The 21804-nt window shown below is 41.9% G+C and overlaps 2 protein-coding genes across 3 annotated transcripts in view; one reads left to right on the top strand and one right to left on the bottom strand.

Moving 5' to 3' along the window:
- The window catches only part of JAM2 (junctional adhesion molecule 2), a 33707-nt gene extending 31265 nt beyond the window's left edge, over positions 1–2442 (bottom strand). For both annotated transcript variants that reach the window (XM_061453757.1, XM_061453758.1), the window contains exon 1: positions 2281–2442. In XM_061453757.1, coding sequence (XP_061309741.1) covers positions 2281–2335 — 55 coding nt within the window. In that variant the 5' untranslated portion in view covers positions 2336–2442. The remainder of the gene's footprint in view (positions 1–2280) is intronic.
- Positions 2443–11380: 8938 nt separating this feature from the next.
- On the top strand, positions 11381–21472 carry MRPL39 (mitochondrial ribosomal protein L39). Its single transcript, XM_061453763.1, has 10 exons — positions 11381–11461; positions 11894–12100; positions 12441–12580; positions 13066–13165; positions 14084–14151; positions 16204–16316; positions 18220–18285; positions 19406–19559; positions 20448–20495; positions 21347–21472. The coding sequence occupies exons 1-10, from the start codon at positions 11410–11412 to the stop codon at positions 21431–21433; spliced, it is 1035 nt and encodes a 344-aa protein (XP_061309747.1). The 5' UTR covers positions 11381–11409; the 3' UTR covers positions 21434–21472.
- Positions 21473–21804: the final 332 nt, after the last annotated feature.

The following is a 21804-nucleotide window of genomic DNA, read 5'->3' on the forward strand; positions in this document are numbered from 1 at the left end:
CTAATGCAGGAAAAAAAAAAAAAAAAAAAATCACACCTAGAAACTTTCCCAAAAGGCCACTTCATCTGTACGTACTATCTCATCCACAATAGCCATGATAATTAACAACAATCATTTCTGTATATTTTGTAAGCATCTGGCCAACAGATCTTACAAAGTGCTACTTTGTGGCACCATTTAAAACTTCCCAGATAGCATCAGTTTCAGGAGCTCATAGTGACAGAGAACATTATTGAACACCTCTAACTCCCTTATTTTTCCCTAAATTTAAGTAAAAAAAAAAAATTTTTCTCAGAAATCACTGTTTCTGTTTGTTGTTAATATTTCTTATTAGGTTCTCACTGAAAAGTAATCCAAACCTGATCTTAGTACTGTTTGCGGCTATGCTGACATCCTATGAGCAATTTACACAGTCTTAACTCTGCAGCTGAGCTACCAAGCAAGTTCTCTACGTCTGCTCCACAACATAGTGCTCACACAGTCCATGTACCAACCACTGCTTTCTCTTTTTCATTAGTTTCTGCTCATTCCCCTTCATCTCCAGGGCACGCGAGCCCCATGTTAAGAACCATCCAAGCACCACAACTGACTTGGATATCAGTATTAGTTTTATTGTTCTTGTGAACATACTTGAGCCACAGGAAGAGCAGCAGCAGACTCCTGATTGCCTGGATTTCCCCTGGCTCACACAAACAAGCAGCATTTGCACAACCAACTACAGTCACTTTCTCCATGTAATGACTTCTTATCGGTGCCTTGCTGGTAAACTTTCTCCCCACCTGGTTCTTCTTGGGCATTGGGACAGGAAGAGGAAAAAAAAAAAAACACAACAGAAAAAAAGGAGGCAAGCGTGACAACAATGCAGGCACTTTGATCCACTGCACTGCTTCCAAACCACCCTCTGTATCATTTCCTCACTGGTCAAAGCCAGCACTGCCAGCAAGCACAACTAACCACAAGGCTGAGCTGCCTGAAGACCCTGAAACAATTATTATTTGTATATTAGTATATGGAAGAGAAAGTCTGTGCTAGCTGCTCATCTAACATCCCAAATTTTCCATAAGGTATCTTAGAAGCAAAGAATGGTGGCGGTGAGGAAAACCCTCCACCAAATGCATCATTTGATGCACAGACATAGACCATTTCAAGCCTCTCCTCAACTGAACCCATTCCTCCTTGGTAAAAAAGGACTTTCCGCGCACACAGCCTTCTGTGAGGAGGAATGAAAGGTAACCTACAAAACACACCCAGTCCCATCATCGTGGATGCCCCCCACTCACAACGCATTGAAAACCCATCCCAGGCTAGTCCCAGTTGGTCACTTCATTGTCAGACTGTGCTACCAAACTCTGTACAAAGCACTGTTTCCACATGCAGCCTCTTTCCCCAAAATACCAGCAAAATAAAAGCAGCATAAAACAGGAACACAGCAAGATGGGATCTGGAAGTGACAGCCTTATCACACAACTGGCACTGTGAATGCTGTGTATTAATCCACTGCTTCTTCACAGGTATGTGATCTGGTTTTCAATTATTTCCATGCGCTTTCCGGGCAGGGCAGCTTTTGCCAACTTAACTTACCATGCCTGCTCCCCCCCCCCCCATCTTCCCGTTGTGCTTTTAAGGAGTTAGACAATAGGATCATAAAAACACTGGAAACACAAAGCTGTTCTGGAGCTTGCAGCATCCAGCGCTGGCAACAGAACACACGCTCCCGTCACTCGCTCATCCATCTCGTAAAGGCCATCAGAAAAGCAAACTACGCAGCCCGCATCCTAAAGTTCGCACCACTGCAGAAAGCCACTGGCTTGCCCTGAAACAGGCCCGGCTTAAAACAGGTTACATCTGTGCGAGAGCAACAGACACATGGAAACAATCACCGCGTCGTCCCCCGCCTGCCGCGAAGGACTCTCTCACTCCTATTTTGCTGTTGGAAACGCCACTTGGCTCCTCTCGCTCCGGGGGCGAGGAAGAAGAAATGACCTCCTGCTTCTCTTCTCCCTGCTTCTCTTCTCCCTGCCGCGCGGCTCCTCTGGGCGGGCAGTGGTGCCGCAGGAGCGGCTCCCGGCGGGGCGCGGCAGGGCAGGGCCCGGGCGGCGGCCGGGGAAGGGACTGGGCACCCTCAGGCCGAGCCCCCCCCTCATCCTCCCGAGACACTTCGGCCACTTTGGGGGTCCGTTCCCCCGCGGCCAGGGAGTCCAGCGGCCGGGGCGCTCCCAGAGGGAGCGGTACGCGGTAGCCCCCGCACCCGCCCCGCGGGGAAGGGACGCGGCCACTTACAGCTCAGGACCCCCAAGTAACCGATGAGCAGCAGGCGGAGGCTGCGGCTCGCCATCTTCCCGGCAGCGCAGCTCCCCGCCGGCGGCAGCGGTTAATAGACACCGGGCGACGCCGGCGGCGGGGCGTGAGGCGCGGCAGGGAAGGAGGGGGGCTCGGCCTGGTGTCGGTCCGGGAGAACGGGGAGGTGCCTGGCGGGCCGTGGGGTAGGTGCTGCCGTGGGGCTCTGCCTCCGCGCCAGCGGAGCGTTCCCGCCGCCACCCCCCCCAAAACTTATAACGTGTCCGAGGGGTCTCCCCGCCCCGGGCTAGCTCCGAGCCCAGGGATTGCGCGCCGGGTGCCGCTCCGCCCTTCCCTGGGGCGTCCGGAGTGGGGACCTGTGGCCGGCAGCAGCTCCCGGCTCATCCCACTCCTCCTGCTTTTCTGCCTCCCCATCCAGCGCGGTGCTCCGCGCCTCCCGGGGCTGTGTTGTGTGGTATTCAGCAGCTGCTCCCTCCGATTTATTTTATTTTCGAGCTACGAGATCTTCACAAGCTCAAGGACATTTGTTGCAACAAAATAAACTTTTCATTCAGAAAAGCTTAAACTTCTCAAAGAAGACCACGGTCCCTGTCGGTGCGTTTCCCGAAGTTAAGCCCACCTTGGAGGGGAAATACGAACAAGAGTTAACTCAAGAAACGAGAATTCAGATGTTCGGGTTGAAAAGAGAGCGACGCGGCACTGATTTGAGTTGCGGACTGTAAGCCATGTCGCACCGAGTCTTTGTGCCTGTACAGCTGGACCGGACAGAATCCCACCTGCTGTCGAGCGCCTCAGCGCACCAGCAGAAGATGGACCGCACGGTGACCTTCAAAGCCTTTTTTTTTTTTTTTTCCTTAGTTATACCACTTTATACCAGTCTGAGAGAGTCTGGATTAAAAATACAGGAGGTGTAATGGCCCTTTAAATTTATGAATCAGGGAAAATTACTCATCGTGACAGTCAAGACTGCATCTGAGTAGTTTCCAACAACATCTTAAAAATACATCAACACTGATGTAACACGGTTCTAAACCAAGCAAAGTGTAATAAGTATTTCTTCGATAATCAGAACAGCAATGTTGGCTATATTTTGTTAGACTGTAGCAAAATGAGGGAAGATTATTTATAAATAAAATCCCTAACAGCTATTTGGATGAAGACTGAAGGAGTAGGATGCCATGATGCTCTTCGTGTCAAAATCTTGGGTTTTTTTACATGCAAAAATGTATATAGAATACAAGTAACATTTCTGAAAAAAATGTGTGTCTGTATATATATATATGTCCAGTATATATTACCAGTATAGTGGTGACCTACATTTAATAAAATAAAAACTGTTCCATTGGCAACAGAAAAATTCTTTATTTGGAGTGGCCCAGCACATGGTAACTTTTAGCATATACAAAGTTTCACTGATTTCAGTAGGACTGCTGTTTAAAGCCACATGTGATAGAAATAATGTGTTGACAGAAAATTTAAATATATGGGAGGTGCCTGGTGGAAAAAAGTATAGAGGTGGGGAATGTGAGGAAATGGCAGTGTGGAATTAAATTAAGGGATAGCTCATAAAATGATGAATAAAGCTGATATAATGACAATGAATCAATGAAGGTAATGAAGAGATGAACTGTGAGGAGAAGGTATCCTATTAGACAACAAAATAAAGTGTAGGCTAGCTACAGAAGCCTTCCCACTACAGTAAACACTCAGTTCTAATTGCCCAATGCAGACTCATGTATACATACATACAGTTTCATTTGCATTTCATTAACATGACCCTTGCACCATAGTAAATCCACTTAAATGCTAAGGGTTTATATGAACATGAGATTGACGGTTTGGGGCTTTTTTCTGCTCACTCTTCTGCTTCTCTTGCAAGTGAACACAGAGTGCACAGTCCACACATTTCTCTGACCCGTTCTAGGATGGCTTCACAGTACTTCCACAGTTTCTTCACGTTTCCCTCTTTTATTTCAGCAGCTACAAACTCACCATTTCTTTGCTTGCTTTGTACAACTGCAGGAAACAACAGCAATCAAATATGAGCATTCTGAATGCAGTTAGAGGATCACTGGAAAAGTGGTTGTAAATAATAGAGTTAATTCTATATATACACTTTTTCTTTCTGTATGTTGTTGAACAATGTTAATCCTAAAAATACCCTTAAGTATTTTGTTAGAAGAGCACAAGACTGCTATCCATATTTTTAATCTTTTTAAGTTAAATGTAGCAAAAAATATTTTCATTAACCAACCCATAGAGCCCAATATGGAAAATTTGTACTAGATGCTCAGTTTGACAGTTATTCTTGGAGAGCTTTCCATACAGACTCCTTTTTAGAATAATAAAAATAGTCTATAATTAACATCTGCACACAGCATGCTGGTCAAGAATAGCTATCTTATTTTGTAATAAATATTCTAGTAATTTTCTTTGTATAGAAAAGCCTTTAAGGGTTGTGTGGAAGTGCAACATGATTTCAAGACTTGGATTCTTCTTAATGATCTCAGTAATTCATAAACTAAAAGATCATAATCATTTTACTAGATGGCATCTCAGATAAATCTACATTCTTACATTACAATGGAATTCTTTTTAATTTTAATGAAAATTTCTGTTGCAAATGTGGGGTGCTGATGACAATCTGTCATAATAGTACAAGTTCGCCCCTTTTACTTTCTGATAAAGAGTTCTGTGAAAAAACAATTTTGAAAAATATTTTGCAAAAATCCTGTGAAACACTATAATCTCAAACTCTGTCTCTTTTATTTGAGAACATTTCACTTTTATTTGCTATAGAATGATATAAATGAATACAGAGAAATTAACTTGTATTGAGAAAATACTCCTTTTGGTGATTTCTCCGCTCAAAATAGGTTTTATTTTGAAAGGAGAAATTAACCAAATCACCATATATTTATTTTTCTGCATCTTGCATGCTCATTTCTAGAATAACTTTGAGGCATAATTATAAAAAAAATAACCAGTATAACAAATTAGAACTGCAAAACTAGGTTACAAAGGTGTTGTGCTGTAAGTCCTTGAATACATTACAGATAGGTATGAGGAAGGCAATTATGATTAAAACATGCATAGGATAGGGGGAAAAGTAGTGTATTACAAGAAGAGAACTGGCTGCTTAATTAATACCTAAAAGAGTAAGATGTTAATTCTTATGTAGTCAAGACTCATCTGTCTTGGCTTACACACACTGAACTAGAAGACAGTGATGGGGAGAGCTAATGAATGTTCATCCTCATACTGTCATTCAAAAAAAGAGAAATGTCACAAAAGGCCATGCTTCTCTTTTATAGTCCATCCAGGCATAAACTTGACATATCTCAAGTTTATTTGTTGAATTTAGTTTGATCAAGTAGTGTAACCCTAACTTTGTGTAAGCAAGTACACATCTTTTATTCTGTTGATAAGCAGGTAGTATGAATGTGTGATGATCTGTGAGTAGCTCATCTCTTGTTTGCAGAGTGAAATACCAGTGAAAGTATCAAAGATTACAGTTCTGCACTGCTTTTCCTTTTTCTTCCTGTGTTTTCTTAAGTTAATTGTCCTTTAAACTTTTTAGCATCTCTTAGCTGAGCTGTAATAGCAGGTTATAGCCCAGCAAGGTTGCTGTTGACTGTGCCTGGTTATGATGAGATGAACAGGGGGTAAGATTTAGAATCTCGAGTGACTGAGGGAGAAAGTATACATAGCTTACCTATATTCCTATTTATATGGAAAGTTGGAGGGCTGATTCTTATTGGAATTTACGTTGTTTAGGTTTTGGTCAGGAAAACATTTTTGAATATTTTTCCATATTTAGAGGAGAAGAAGAAACAGATGTTTTAATATTTCCAAAAAGATAAATGTTATGTTTGAGGTGGTAAGAGATAGCATTTGAGACCTGATGCCACAGCCTGTGGGTTAAATCTCTGTAAACATGTTTTTTCCAAGCACACTAAACTGTTGTCATACAATTGTTCCACTAAGTGGTGAAGATGGGAGCTCTACATAGCTGTAGGGTGACTGTTCTGGTGTGATTCTGGGCATGGCAACGGGACAAGTTGATGGAAGACTATTTTGTAAAACTGCTAAAACAGATTCAATTTAATTAACTAGTTTAATCACCAAAATGCATATTTCATGCTCTGTGTCACAAATCTTTTTTTCTGAAACTCACTGATTGATGTGCTATGTATTCTTTATTGTGCCCAGGCTACCAGCCTGCAGCACCTTGAATCTGTCAGCTTCAAAGCCTTGCCCTTTAGGGTGAAGAATTATCAGCAGCCTCATGTCAGTGTGTGGAGAGACTGATATTTACAGTTTAAGGGATATTTGCTTTCTTTTGCAATTTTAACTAGCCTTTTATGATGTTCTGAAGTACTGCTTCAACAGCTATCCACTCCTCTAGTTGCAGTAGGCCTTGTCTCCTTTCTTCTGTGGCATCTTGTTATTTTGCTTTGCTGCTTCATGTTAATTGCTTTAACTACTGCCTGTGAAAAAAAAAACAAACAAAAACCAAACCCCAAACTGATTTAGTTGGCAGATTATCTCCTTATTTTGTACTTTGAAACTGAAAACTGTGAGCAAGTATAGCTTTGAGAAAAGGAGCAACTAAAAATTCAGATGTTCTTTTTTTCCAGTAAGCTGTTTTTTATGGCTCTTTAGAGTATGCCATAGATCAGTTGCCTGGTGATAAAAGACTAGAGCATGTGATAGAACACTATATCTCTATTTGTTGAAATATTTCATATCCAATGTGCCAGCCAAACTTGAACCAGGAAAGCCACAAAATCTGAGTGTAGAACAAGATAACAGCAATACAAATTACTTGTTCTCAGTAGCTTTTTTCTGCGACCCTCCCCTCCCACCTCCATTTTCTTGAATGTCTTGTGTAATATTCTCTTTGACTTGCAAAGTACAGTATTAATGCCATTTTTTTGTCAACTGAATTTGCAAGATTACTGCCACTGAGTAGACAGCTCAGTAGCAATCATAGAATGGTTTGGGCTGGAAAGAACCTTAAAGATCATCTAGTTTCATCCCCCCTGCCTCAGGCAGGGACACTTCCCACTAGACTAATCAAAGGTAAACTTCTAAAAAACCCACCAAATTACATGCCCCAATTCAACCTAAGCAACAGTGGACAATGTGTTACCCACAATACTGGTAGTGGTATATACAGAATTATGTTACCACAAGTGTTTACAATGCTTTTCTGCTTCATGGTGGCATGAAGAACATGGCTCTTAGGGTGTAGTTTCACACCAAGTTGTCTTCCAGGGAATTGCTGTCTCTGGCCATGGATTACTGCTGCCACTTCACTTGTGCTCAGAAATGAGTGTACAAAGCTGTATGTTAAGCCAGGTCACTGAAATAATGTGAATAAAACAATCTTTCACCAATACTAATCCTGCAATTTGTATCACTTCAGTGACCTTGTGTTCAGTGCCTTGGGACAGTGCTGCTACACTTGTCTACCTAGAGAGTAAGCAGCGAGAAACAGCCAAGAGTGGCAGAGGGAGGGGCAGGAATTTTTAAGCCAGTTTTGCTTTTGAATAAAGATGTGAGCTCAGACCCAGCTTTGGGACCATGTGGGTGATTGAATGTCACAGTTTGTCACTTATGTGTTACTGTTGGGTCACATACTATGGTATAAGAGTGATTATGGAGTTTCTGTTCCCTCCTACGACAACCTCTTATTTTCTGCCCATTATGAGATAACATCCATAGTTTTCCTGAAAGTCAAATGGCCTTATGAAGTCTCATACCTTGTAATTAATCTTGGGCAGTTTTGTTTCCCATCTCTTCTCTGTACCACAAATGTGCTCAGTGTTGTGACAGCTAAAAGTCACGGGACTTCAGCCAAACCCTTCCCAGAGTATTTCTCAGTTGGAAGGCTTTTCTCTTTTGGCATTGAGAGATCAATAGCTGGGGGATTGCAGAAGGCCTGTATGTCCTCCCTGGCTGCTGACAGGGCCATGATGGGCAGCTGAGAGTATCCCCCAGCTGGCCCTTGACTCAGTCCATGGGATTTGAGTAGACCCAGGTGCTTTTACTTTCTCACAGAAGCCTCAAATAGATGTTTACTGCGGTAAACAAAGAAATGATGTTGCAGTTGTGAGCCAGCAGGAGTCAAAAATAAGCTTGGAGACTGAATTTTTTTAATTAATCCCATATCTATGCTAATATTGTTTCTCTTCTCTGCCTCTGTGCAGGGGCTGTAGAGAGTCCAGCTGAACCCTGCGTGAATTTCCCAGGAGCTTTGGTTGTCTTTTCATTTCCAGTGAGGGGTAAAGCTTTGCACTGTCACTCTGTCAGCTCAGGATTACCAAAAGACAGAGGGCTATAACAATGCTCCTCCTGTAGCCTTCAGGGTGTTACAAATCCCAGATGGCTTTTTATGTGCATTGTGCTTCCAGAGCAATACCAAACAAGTAGGAGGAACCAGATAATCTTCAGAAAAATGGTGGTAGGGTAAGATAAATAAAAAGTTGCAAAAACTTGCACAAAAGAAGATTTAGAGATTAGAAAGCGGCAATTTAAAACAGAGCCATATCATAAAGTGTGCAGTATCAAATAGGATTTTACTCCTGTTTCTCAAGATTTCCTCAGAGTTACAGAGTAGGGTTTGTTTCTGTTTTTCATTCTCCAAATATATTGAAATTGTCACCTCATAGAGTAAAATGTTGGTTTTATACCCTAAATTGTAAACTTTCTTTGTGTTTTTCTGTTTGGTTTTTTGTTTGTTTTTTTTTTTTCCTATTTAAACCAAAATGATTATGTGATGTGGTGTGATCATTGACCACACATTGATCTCAAGCCATAGAATAAAAAGTTAACAGAAGAAATGGTGTAGTTGACTTATAATGACAAAATATAATAAATTACAAATAATAATAGCATCTTTGTGTTTTCTCTGGACCTTTCACCTCAGGGCCATAAACTGCTTTACACCCACAGTGATGTAGCCTGCAGTAAGCCTGAAAAAATATCTTGCATTTAACTTGTTTTAAAAAACGAAGAAGCATGGTGATTGACTTGCTGAAATTCTTAATCCATCAAATAATGTAACAAAGGGCACAAATAGCTACTGTACCTGCACACCTTGTTTTCTGGATGAGAGCCCATCTGAGAAGGGAAGCCAGTGCTGGGTACTGAGCCAAGAGGAGCCAGGTGTTCCACTGCTCTGCAGATGTGTTTCCATAGTGGAAAATTCTCTGTCTATTACTGGCCCTTGCAGGTATTAACTTATTTATCTTTCCAATGCTGAGTTTAATTACATCCTTTAGTGCTTAATGGCACTAATTCAGTGTAACTGTTTAACACTGGCATTCTTGATAGCTGTTGTTATATTTTTGCCAACTGGGGATTAGGCTGAAGACCACCATCAGATAAACTGTAAAACATCTAAACAAACTCTTGAGTTATTTCACATTTTTTAACACATTCTAATGCAAAGCATGGTTTTCCTGCACATGCAGTAGCTAGTTTCTGCTTGACTTCAATTTTTTGAGGAGGAAGGGCAGTAATGAGGTACAGTGTGTTGACCTTGGCTGGATACCAGGTGCTCACCAAAGCCACCCTATCACGCCCCTTCTCAGCTGGACAGGGGAGAGAAAAATATAACAAAAGGTTTGTGGGTTGAGATAAGGACAAGGAGATCACTCAGCAATCACCATCATGGGCAAAATAGACTTGGGGAAATCAGTTTAATTTATTACCAATCGAATCAGAGTAGGGTAATGAGAGATAAAACCAAACCTTAACACCTTTTCCCCACCCCTCTTGCCTTTCCAGGCTCAACTTCACTCCTGAATTCTCCACTTCGCTCCCCACAGTAGCGTAAGGGGATGGGGAATGGGGTTGTGGTCAGTTCATCACACGTTGTCTCTGCTGCTCCTTCCTACTCACACTCTTCCCTTAGTCCAGTGTGGGGTCCCTTCCACAAGAGAGAGTCCTCCATAAACTTCTTCAATGTGAATCCTTCCCACAGGCTGCAGTTCTTCATGAACTGCTCCAGGCTGGGTCCCTTACATAGGTGCAGCCCTTCAGATTGCTCCAGCATGGGGTCATCAGTCGTGTCAGCAAATCTGTTCCTCTCTCCATGGGGCCACAGGTCCTGCCAGGAGCCTGCTCCAGTGTGGGCTTCCCATGGGGTCACAGTCTCCTTCGGGCATCCCTCTGCTCTGGAGTAGGGTCTTTCCTAAGCTGCAGGTGGATATCTGCTCCACCATGGGCCTCCGTGGGCTGCAGGGGCACAGCCTGCCTCACCATGGTCTGCATCACAGGCTGCAGGGGAATCTCTGCTCTGTCACCCGTAGCACCTCCTCCCCTCCTTCTGCACTGACCTTGGTGTGTGCAGAGCTGTTTCTCTCACATATTCTCACTCCTCTCTCTGGCTGCAATTGCTCCTGTGCAGTAACACCCCCCTATTTAAATACTGTGCTACCACCATCGCTGATGGGCTCAACCTTAGCCAGCAGCAGGTCCATCTTGCAGCTGTCTGCATTAGTTCTGTTGGACACCAGGGAAGCCTCTGCAGTTTCTCACAGAAACTGCCCTGTGACTCCCAAGTACCAAAACCTTGCCATACAAACCCAACACAGGAGGTCAGTGCAGGCAGAGGGTGAGAAGCTGGAGTTAACATGGAAACTCGATAGCGTGTGCCTGGTGTGGTCCAGCCCGTGGCTCTGCCACAACAGGGAGCTGGGCACAAAAGCCCCTTTCCACACCAGACCGTTAATGCTGTGATCTCAGAACCACATACTCGTGCTCCTCAGTACGAGATGACCTTAAGGCCGTCCAAAAGGTGCAGGTTTTGGGGATGACACGCTAGTGTCATGAGGCCCGACGAGGCAAAAGGAGAGCAGGGGGTAACGCAGTACACCCAGTATGCCGGAGCTAACACACACAGCGCGCCGCCTCTACGGACAGAGCTGGGGTCCGGGGCCGAGCCCGATGCGCTTCCAGCTCCGGGCCTGGGCCCGGGCGCGTCCCCCCGGCGCCGCCTGGCGGCCCCGTGCGGAACAGCACGAGGAACCTCGGGGCCGCCGCTGCTGTTTCCGGCGGAGGCAGGGGTGGCTGCACCGGGCGGCAGGACTCGGCCGGAGTATGGCGGCGCGCTGGGCTGGCTTTGGCCTCTGGGGCAGGCGCCAGGGGCGGCGTGAGTGGCAGCAGCTTCGGGCTTGTCCTTTTGCGGTGCTTGGAGGGACCCGCGCCGTGCGGGCCGCGGGCTGAGGAGGCCACCGTGGGGACGGCGGCCGCGGGCGGGAGGCGGTGCCGGCCGGTTTCCCCGCGGCGCGGCGAGGTGGGGCGCGTCCCGCAGGGGCTGTGGGCCGGTGTGAGGGAAGGGGCTTTGCAGCCAGAGACCGTCGTTAAGGTCTCGTTGCTTCAGTTTTCTGTCGTGGCTTCCTGGAGGCATTGCAGGGACCGAGGGTGGATGGGCAGCAAGAGCTGCTGAAGTGCTCACTCTAGGCATATTGAGACAGACACATGGATGAGCAGTACAGCGGGATGTTTTCCTTTTAGAAACCAGCATCTTACAAAGAGACTTTGAAACTCCCTATCGCTTATTTTAGATCATTCCTTTTACCAGGGTTCATCTCCACATTAACTGTTTCTCGACTGACATCAGAAGAAGTGATTCAGATGCGTAACGAGCTCTTCAGCAAAGAAAAAGAAAGACAGTTGTCTCTTTATCCACGAATTGAGAAAATTGAAGTAAAATACACTGGGAAATCGCACCCGGGGAGTGTGTTTGTAATGAACAAAGCTTTGTCTACTCCGTACAATTGTGCCATGCGTAAGTGAATGGACTAACAGTGTGACACTGCTGATGAAAATTGTACTGCCAATTGAAGTACTTGTTATCTCAATTTGAAATGTTAAAATTATTGACGTTTTAATGACCAGGACAACAGACGTACATTCAGAATATTTGTGTTTGGTAAGTTTAAAATACATTTATACTAAGGTCCATCAGCAGAAACTGAGTTAATGTTTGGAGGCTCTATTAGCAACTCATCTTCGCAAGTAATTTACAAACGTGAAACTTGCAGTTTGTTGTTACAAATGCAGGGGTCTAAACTGCTGACTGAGGAATATGGTTAATAAATGTGTAATAGTTATTTTACTTTGTTTAGACTTAAGTGAATGGCATTGCAAGAGGTCCGTTCTAGCTCTTGTGGATGGTGAAGCCTGGGATATGTACAGACCTTTGACCAAATCTTGTGAAATTCAGTTCCTTACTTTCAAAGATGAAGATCCAGAAGAAGTAAACAAGGTAATCTATATTTTATCCCATAGTAGGTGACCTTTGTTGTGACCACTTGATTCTGTATACCCCTTTCAGTTCCAAGTCCATCTCCTTTCTTGGACTTTGTTGAGAAAGTTCAGACGTTTGTAATAGCTGCTTGGTGCATCATGGTTATCATTTGATGGACAAGCGTGTGGGCTAGGTGATGTGCAATCATCCCTTTCAATCTATATCGTGGTATTGTTTTGTGATTTCAGATTTAAATGTCTCCAGGGAAACATCTGGTTTGAATTTTAAGTGCAGTTTTGTTTTTTTTTTTAATTGATTCTATATGTAGAATCATTTCCAAATACAAGTTTAAATACTAAAGAAGGTACCGTTTGGGTTGACAGCTAGGTTTGTACATCATTCATTTAGATGGCGGTATTCTTTTAGAATGAATAGCTGATGTTCATCTGGTTGGTTTATTAGCTTCTAGGTAATAAATCTGTGTTTTGGAATTCTCTTTATAGGCCTACTGGCGTTCCTGTGCCATGATCATGGCATGTGTATTAAAGCGGGCATTCAAAGATGAATATTCAGTCAATCTAATTAGAGCTCCAGATGTGCCAGGTGAGACAAGTGTTTTATATTGACTGTCTTGCTTTTACTGCTTCTTAAATGAGTGTTTAATAGTCTTGCATAAAACCCCACAACAACCAGAGGCTCCAGTGATTGAAGGTACTTAGCACTGATTAGCATATTATGTGCTGTTGTTGTAGCCTTTAATTTATAGTAATCACATTGAGAGTAATTTTGTTATCAAAGTACAATTGGTCTGTGTGGCAGCTGTGTTTCAGACCACTTAGGATTTCACAGTAGTAACTTAAGAATATAACCTATTTATTGGGAAGTTATATGGGTAAGGTATTTAAGATGTGATGTGTTTTGTGAAATTTGCTCTAATAACTACATAACTGTGACTGCTAAAAACTGCTACTAAAAATTATGGTGTATACATCAAGTTGGAATATTATTGAAGTGCACACAGGGTTAGTAACAACTTCTGCTCATCTGTGGCCTGATTGAAGATTTACAAAAGTGAGAAAGTGCACAGTAGAGGAAGTTATTTAAATAACAAACTCAGTGTAATTATGCATTTGATATAACCAGCACCCAATGTTCTTATATTTGGGGTCCTCCTACAACTGATTCCCTTTTTTAGCGATTTCAGCGTTTGTCTTGATTGGTAAGTGTAGAGTGGATATTTCAGTTCAGGATTTGGAATAATCTTGCATATACTAAGCTATATGGTATTACACTGACATTACATTAAGACTCATTTCAAAGACTCATACAGTGAAATGAAATGAAATTGGTACAGGTTTAATCTGCCAATTGTAGAATCACAGCTGAAAATTTATATTTTATAAAGGATTTCTTGACATCATTCTGTTTTTCTTATTGATTTTGATGTATTTATCAGAATATGCTATGACAGTGAAATAAGTACTTGTTACAAACGTGAATGTTTTTTCTTTGGATTTGCAGTGATCTCTGGAGCTTTCTGTTATGATATAATTTTGGACGATAGACTGAATGACTGGAAACCAACAAATGTAAGCACAATAACTTCTTGCCTGAAAGGTTGTATAGGTTGTCTAGATTACATAGAATCATAGAATAGTTAGGGTTGGAAAGGACCCTAAGGTAATCTAGTTCAAACCCCCCTGCCGTGGGCAGGGACACCTCACACTAAACCATGTCACCCAAGGTTCTGTCCAACCTAGCCTTGAACACCACCAGGGATGGAGCATTCACAGCTTCCCTGGCCAACCCATTCCAGTGCCTCACCACCCTTACAGTAAAGAACTTCTTCCTTATATCCAATCTAAACTTCCGTTGTTTAAGTTTTAATCCGTTACCCCTTGTCCTGTCACTACAGTCCATAATGAAGAGTCCCTCCCCAGCATTCCTATAGGCCCCCTTCAGATACTGGAAGGCTGCTATGAGGTCTCCAGGCAGAGCAGCCCCAGCTTTCTCAGCCTATCTTCATATGGAAGGTGCTCTAGTCCCCTGATCATCCTCGTGGCCCTCCTCTTGACTTGTTCCAGCAGTTCCATATGCTGTTTATGTTGAGGACACCAGAACTGTACACCATACTCCAAGTGAGGTCTTATGAGAGCAGAGGAGAGGGGCAGGATCACCTCTTTTGACCTGCTGGTCACACTCCTTTTGATGCAGCCCAGGATACGGTTGGCTTTCTGGGCTGCGAGTGCACACTGAAGCCGGCTCATGTTCATTTTCTCATCGACCAACACCCCCAAGTCCTTCTCCTCAGGGCTGCTCTAAATCTCTTAAGTACAGTAGTATACATGTAGTCTTCTCTACATACTTGTTCAGTGGTTCTTTTTTGATGGTGGAGAGGGGGCAGTGAGTTTTTTTTGTTTTTGTTGGGTGTATCTATACTAGTATTTTTTTAGGTCAGGGGTACTCCCTCGCAGCTAATGTCCACATTTACCACATGATGGCTCTCATTACAGGGTGCTCGCAGAGCACACAGCCTGGGTTCCTTTTAGGTGAAACTAAACGTTGAGCTGTCCTTCAGGTGCTTACAGGTTTTAGGTCTGTGGGGCTAGAGTAAGTTCTAATCTGAAATACCATTCCAAAACCAGTTGATATGGCTGTTGGGACCTCAGTGCCATCTTTGTTACTCTACAGATCTGCTCCTACTCAGCCATTCCTGGCTGGTAATGTCGATGTAACAATAGTCTTTGTGTAAGTAGAGCCCTCTGAAAATAAAAATGTGTTTAGTATATGTATTTCCAGCTGGTGGTTTACAGCATAATCAACTTATTGTTGTAAAAGAACTGTAAGAACATTCAGATGAAGCTCTTCTTAATACCTTGCTTATATATATCATACTCTTCAGTAAATCTAATGATCTAAAACCTAAGTTTCATAACTGTTTGGTAGCTGGTGTGATCCTAGATGTTTTACTTATCTGATGCTTACTCATGTTCTTGTGCCCAAATATCAGTGGAGGTGTGTATGGCTAACAGCAGTATTGGTACAGTGCAGAATTTTTCTTCAGTATGGTCTTTGTAGTTGAAGTAACTTGGTTTCGTGTATTTTCTATGAAACATTATAAATGTAATTTCTCCTAATAACAGTTAATTATTTGTTAATAAATCTGAGTATGCAGAGGTTTGGATTCTGGATCAAGGTGATCAATTTCTGTTTATTAATTATTGAGTATTTTTCTTTTCCCTTTGATTCCATCACAATAGAGGTAATTTATAAGCAGAGTCATGACTGAGAAACAAGACACACAAAAGAGTGTTTAAGAGTAGCAAGTCTGTATGTGTATATATCATGGAGGGAAAACCTGAGAAGTTTGACTTCAATTAATATATATTGTTTCTGATGGAAAAGTGCTTATTGATTTGACTGGGCATTGAATCAGTCCATTTAAAATGGTGATGATTTGTAGCAATCTGTTGCTGATAAATAGTAAGAGTTACAGTCCCACAGCATTGTTCTTACATTTAGGCTTTACTATAGATGATCATTGGTGTTTTGACTAATATTTAGTGTTTCTTATGCTTTGTCTATTCATTACAGCTGTGAAACAGTGGTGGCAGTTTTATATGTATCAATTGTTTTTCTAGGACAACTTCTGTTCTCTTACAAGGGATGCTGGAAAGCTGATTCACAAAGACCTGCCGTTTGAAACACTGCATGTTGAAGCAAAAGTAGCACGTGAAATGTTTCAGCATAACAGGTGAGTGAATTTGCCTTTCTTTTGGAAGGGCAATTAGAAATTCATTTAAACCTCTACTTGGTTTTGTAAATGTAAAATAAGACAAGACAGGTGAAGAAAAAAAGTACTTCTCTCACTACCCTAAATGAGCCTGCCTTCGTTCTCTTTGTCCCACTACCTTATTTCATTTTGAATATTCTCTCCAGAGAGCACTGGGCACCTTTGGATGTAGTTTTGTGATAAATGGAAAGACTGTTGACTTCTTAGATTTCACTGCTTTTAAATTTAAGATCTCTGGTGATTAGACTTGGTGTACTAGTTACTCTCTGCCTTTGCTGAAAGGCCTGGTGAGGCCGCATGTGGAGTACTGTGTCCCATTCTGGGCTTGTCAGTACAAGAAAGACAAGGAGCTACTGGAGAGGGTCCAGCGAAGGGCCACAGGGATGGCCAGGGGTCTGGAGCATCTCTTTTAGGAGGGGAGATTGCAGGAGCTGGGCCTGTTTAGTCTAGAGAAGAGAAGACTGAGAGGGTATCTCATTAATGCATATAAATATCTCAAGGGTGGCTGCCAGGAGAATGGTGCCAGACTCTTTTCAGTGGTGCCCAGCAATAGGATGAGGACAGTGCCCATAAACTAAAACACAGGAAGTTTCACCTCAACATGAGGAAGGATTTCTTTACTTTGAGGGTGGCAGAGCACTGGAACAGGCTGCCCAGGGAGGTTGTGGAGTCTCCTTCTCTGGAAACACTCAAAACCTGCATGGACATATTCCTGTGTAACCTAGTGTAGGTGGCCGCTTCTAGGGGGTTGGACTAGATGATCTTCAGAGGTTCCTTCCTACCCTAATGATTTTGTAATTCATATTTTGCTATCTTCAAATGGGAACTTGCTGAAATGCAGGTTTTGAGCTCTGCAGGAGGAAAATGGTTAAAATACTCTGGCCTGTGCTATAAAAGAAGGCTTGTTCAGAACACTCAGTTTTTCTGAAAAATTGCTGAAAAAACACTTGGCAGTGTTTCGGGATTGGGGGTGGAGGGAATTCTGTGGTCCACAGCTTTTTGGGGGTTAGAGAGAAGTGGGGGAAAATGGTAAATAGTTAGTCTTTAGCCGCTCCTCACAGGACATGCCTCACAGCCCTTTCACCAGCTTTGTTGCCCTCCTCTGATGCAGTCAAGGACCTTCCCATCCTTCTTAAATTGTGGGGCTCAGAACTACACACCGTGCACAAGGAAAGGCCACCAACACTGGTCATTTCTGACCAGCTGGTTATGCTGTATCTGACACACCCCAGGATAGGGTTTTCACTCTTGGCTGCCAAGCTACGCTCCTGACCCTTACTGAGTCCACTGTTAGATGGCACCCCCAGATCCCTTTCTGCAGGGCTGCTTTCCAGTCACTCCTCTCCCAGTTTATACTTGTGCTTGGTGTTACTCCCTTCCAGTCCAGCATTTGGACTTGTTAAGTTTCATGCCATTGACAACTTCTCCAGAAGGATGCTGTGAGGGAAGGTATCAAAAGCCTTACTAAAATCCAGAAAAACTACATCCACTGCCTGCCCTTTATCCACTAGATGGATGACCTTGTCATAGAAAGATACAGAAGTGGTTAAACAGGACTTTCCCTTTGTGAAATGTTAACTGTGCCTGATGACTGCGCTATTCTGTAAATTCCTTTCAACGGTACCCAGTATAATCTCCATATTTTTTTCCAGGAACTGAGGTTAGACTGGTCTGTTCAACTTGCTTATGACACATGTCAGTGTGTGTTGTCGTATAAAATTTAGAATTTAAACCTGTTTGAAAGCTCATGTAAATACCAGCATGATTTTTAAGAATGCACCTTAAGTCAATCTCTTAATTATTTTTATAAGAACTGGGTATTAAAGGTGAGGATTTTTTAAAATTTTTTTTTTGTCTTGTTCAGATACAAACTGGAGATGATTGAACGAAAAGCTTCGCAGAATATGGAAGGAATTGTAGTGTTACATAGGTGAGCAAAGCAACTCATTCTGTAATGCTTCACTAAAAGATTTGATAATGTTGCAAGTACTCCTTGCAGGTGAGAAGACTAAGTTACTTGTGATAGTTTCCAATTTAGAAATCACTTTTATTCGTTGCTCTTAAGTTGTTATTTGTTTTTTTTCTTCTTCATACAATCATTGTTTTATGATACCTAACACTTGGTGGATAAGTTAGCGGTGGTAAGTGCTAGAGAAGTCTCACTGCTTTTATATAAAATCTAAATAAATCTCTAGAGCTTGAGAGGTTAAATAAAATACAAACCAAGTACTTCTTTGAAAACAAGAGTTAGCGCTGCATAGTGGACTTTTCTTCTGAAGCTGTCAAGATCTTCCTAACTGGCAAGCTAGGGAGTGGAGCTGGCTCCTGGGATAATAGTTTTTAGGCTGGAGGCTGGAAGCTTGTGTTGTATCTCAGGCATGTAAAAGAATTTGTGACTAGCTTGGGCTAGCGTTTTATAGATGTCTAAATTGTTCTGTATTTGACTCTGGAGTCCATATTTCTCTAAACAACAGATGTCTCTGCAATTACAGTTCTGGAAATTATAGAAAGATGTTGTGTCTGTTGTTCTCTGTTATGAGAGAATGGGCTTACCTATTGAATTTTGGGAGACATTTGTTCTGAATATCCTTTTGCTGTACATATTTTTGTCTCTCACTGTTCTTAAGTGATTTGCATTTTTTCAAGACTTGAAGGGGAAGCATGTGTGCAGGTTGTGAACGTTGTATTGTGGAAAATATGTTATCTTGGAGACAAATCTTCTGGTGAATGACAGATTTGTCCCACTTTTAAAGCCAGCATGGCTTTAAAGATTTGTTAAACCTGGGATCCTCTTTCTAGACTCAAGGTTTAAATTTCGTAAGTTCATTTTAGGCAAATTATGTAACTTGTACTTTTGTTTCAGGAAATCTAGAAATGCTGAACTGGGGATTTATTTAGATTTGGTTTGGCATTTGTGTGGATTTTCTTTCATCTGTTCTCTAGATAGGAATTTGCTAATCAAACATAAAAACAAATAGGCTTGTACTGCTCTCTCAATATATTTGACGTAAGTTTGGTTTTTTTTTCTTTATTTTTATCTCTCCCATCAGATTTGGTGACTTTGTAGATGTCAGCGAAGGTCCTCATATTCCAAGGACAAGTTTCTGTTTCCAGTATGAGATAACAGCAGCCCATAATCTTCAGACTAACCAATCTGAATTGATAAGGAGATTCCAGGGTGTGTCCCTGCCAGTCCATTTGAAGGTAATTAATCCATTTTTTACAGGTTTTCCTTTTTTACATTAGGGCACTTGGCTTACTTTCTGGTCTTCACTGTATGCTGTGCTGGTAGCTGAACATAATTCAGAGGTGAGAACAGCTGCGTAAAGGGAAGGCCCATAATGGTGACTGTGTTGGATATTTGGAATTTGCTTTCCTGGAATTACTGTGAATGTGAAACAGAACTAGAAAAATTTGCTTCACAGGGCCCTTGATATTTTCTTTCAGTACTGAGGGTGTTGTTTTGGTTGTGCATTTTCTGCATGGAAATTTCGTTCACTTTGCCTTAGTTGTGCATGCTAATCTTCTGAAATTGCGGCTGTTGACAGTGTTTAATCAGATTTGGGAAAAGCAGAACTTTGAATTTAGATAGCGTTTCAAGGTCTTTCATGACACCAAAGTATAACAACCACAATAACAAAAAAAATCCTAGTACTAATCAGTTTCCAACAAAGGCTTTGCAGAACTATAGGTGGAGGCAGGAGTCTTTCTTCCCATTCCTGTTGACTCATACGCTTGTGACAGGTGGTCTAGCGTGTGCTGTTGTCTCACTTGGGGAAGTTTTCAAGGGACAGGTGTGCATGGGTTCCTCACCTCATGTCTGTGTCCCCTTCCTCATCATAAGATTTTAGTTCTCATTTTTACCCACCCCCTCAATGATTCCACACAACAAATAGGTGTGATCAGCAGAAATTTATTCAAGTGCTCCAAAGGAATGTGGGCAAATTGGATACTGGAATCAGGAGCTGTAACATCCGAGTTAGGGATTGTTACGGTTTTGTGTCAGCATTTCTATACATTTGTCAGAATCTATTTTAAGATTTTATTTAATGTTTTACCTGCACTAACATAATTTAATGGCATTTAATATAGGCTCACCACATCGTGTGGCACAAACTGCTGGAAAGATCAAAGAGGCTGGTAAGTTTCATTAGTGGTGAAGTACAGTTTACCAAATACAAAGATACACTGTGATAAAGGAGAATTTGAATTATTAGGGATGGGTAATATATTCAAGAACACATCTTTAGGAATGGAAATAATCAAAGCTGAATTAAAATTTGATGCACAAGAAATCTAACTGCCGAACTGCTGTGTGGTAGGTTCGAAAGGACACATGCAGACATGTTTCTTACAAGTAAAGGCAGGGATAAAATCTAATACCACTGGGTGAACCTAGGTGGGAGTTACTGGATATATAAAGGGAATGCTGTTTCGGTAAACTGCATAAATGCACTAGTTTGAGGGTTTTTTTTTCCTGTTTAAAACCTACATTGAAAATAAGTTTCCTACAAACATTCTTCTGTTAAACAACCAGTGTTTGAAGTTGAAATGTGCTTATCCAAGAGAAGCTTTACAGTGTCTAAGTAAATGCAGAAGACCAAGTTTTTAAGATAAGTGGAACTATAAAATATCGTAAGCTGCATATAATCAGAGACTTGCTAGCAAAGCATGCTCAGGCATTGGAAATCTTCATAAGAATTAAACAGCAGATGTTTTGGGGTCTTCAGATGAAATATTTTACTTAGTTGTGTGGTAAGAGAGAAGCGCTGCATGTCTTCTGAAACTTTTTAGCCAAGGGTGTGTTCAGACCATAGCCCATCATATTTTCCCATAAAATTAATTTGAATACGCGTGTCATTCAGGCTGTTTCATTTTGGAGTCAGTAATTGTCTTTGTAGGCTGTCCTTGTTAATGTGAACAGTACAAGGGGAGGATTTCTAGGGTCAAGGAGAATTAAATAATTAAAAAAATAAAATCTCTGTGTGCAGGTCACTGAAGAACAATATTTGGAAGCAGCAGCTGAACATCATGAGGCAAAAGATGGAACTGAAGAAGAAAAAACTGCATCAGTTTAAATTAACCTCTAAATGTACATAATAAAATGTGTATTTTTACATGGCTTATTTGTGCTGTATATAAAAATAGTAATTAATTTGAATTCTGTGGACCTAAATCATGGCTAAAGCTGTTATCAGAAATTTCAATCCACTTTAAAGTTTTCTTTTAAAGTGTGTGTGTGTGTAATATTTCAGTTGTGATAACTGATCTTGCAAGTTACCCGTGCCCTTATCTTGACAGCAATTGTATGTGTCCGAATGTTTTACTCTGTGGTTAGTATAGCTTGGCCTACAGACAGTAATTGAAGTGGCAGCTGCAAAGGCCATCCCCTTTATCTTGTTGTAACTTCAAGACCCCTTGTTTGGTCTTCCATGAAGAAAGTATTTGT

The sequence above is a fragment of the Pezoporus flaviventris genome, unplaced genomic scaffold (genome assembly GCF_033815535.1).
Source record: "Pezoporus flaviventris isolate CSIRO_AGI_PZ_B2104156 unplaced genomic scaffold, CSIRO_AGI_Pfla_v1 ptg000015l, whole genome shotgun sequence".
Lineage (NCBI taxonomy): Eukaryota > Metazoa > Chordata > Aves > Psittaciformes > Psittacidae > Pezoporus > Pezoporus flaviventris.

Excerpts from the sequence above, each read along its gene's own strand:
- MRPL39 (XM_061453763.1), top strand. The coding sequence starts at position 11,410 with ATGGCGGCGCGCTGGGCTGGCTTTGGCCTCTGGGGCAGGCGCCAGGGG. Across the intron at positions 11,462-11,893 it reads GGGCAGGCGCCAGGGGCGGC|GGTTCATCTCCACATTAACT; the intron begins GTGAGTGGCAGC and ends TCCTTTTACCAG. Across the intron at positions 12,101-12,440 it reads TCCGTACAATTGTGCCATGC|ACTTAAGTGAATGGCATTGC; the intron begins GTAAGTGAATGG and ends TACTTTGTTTAG.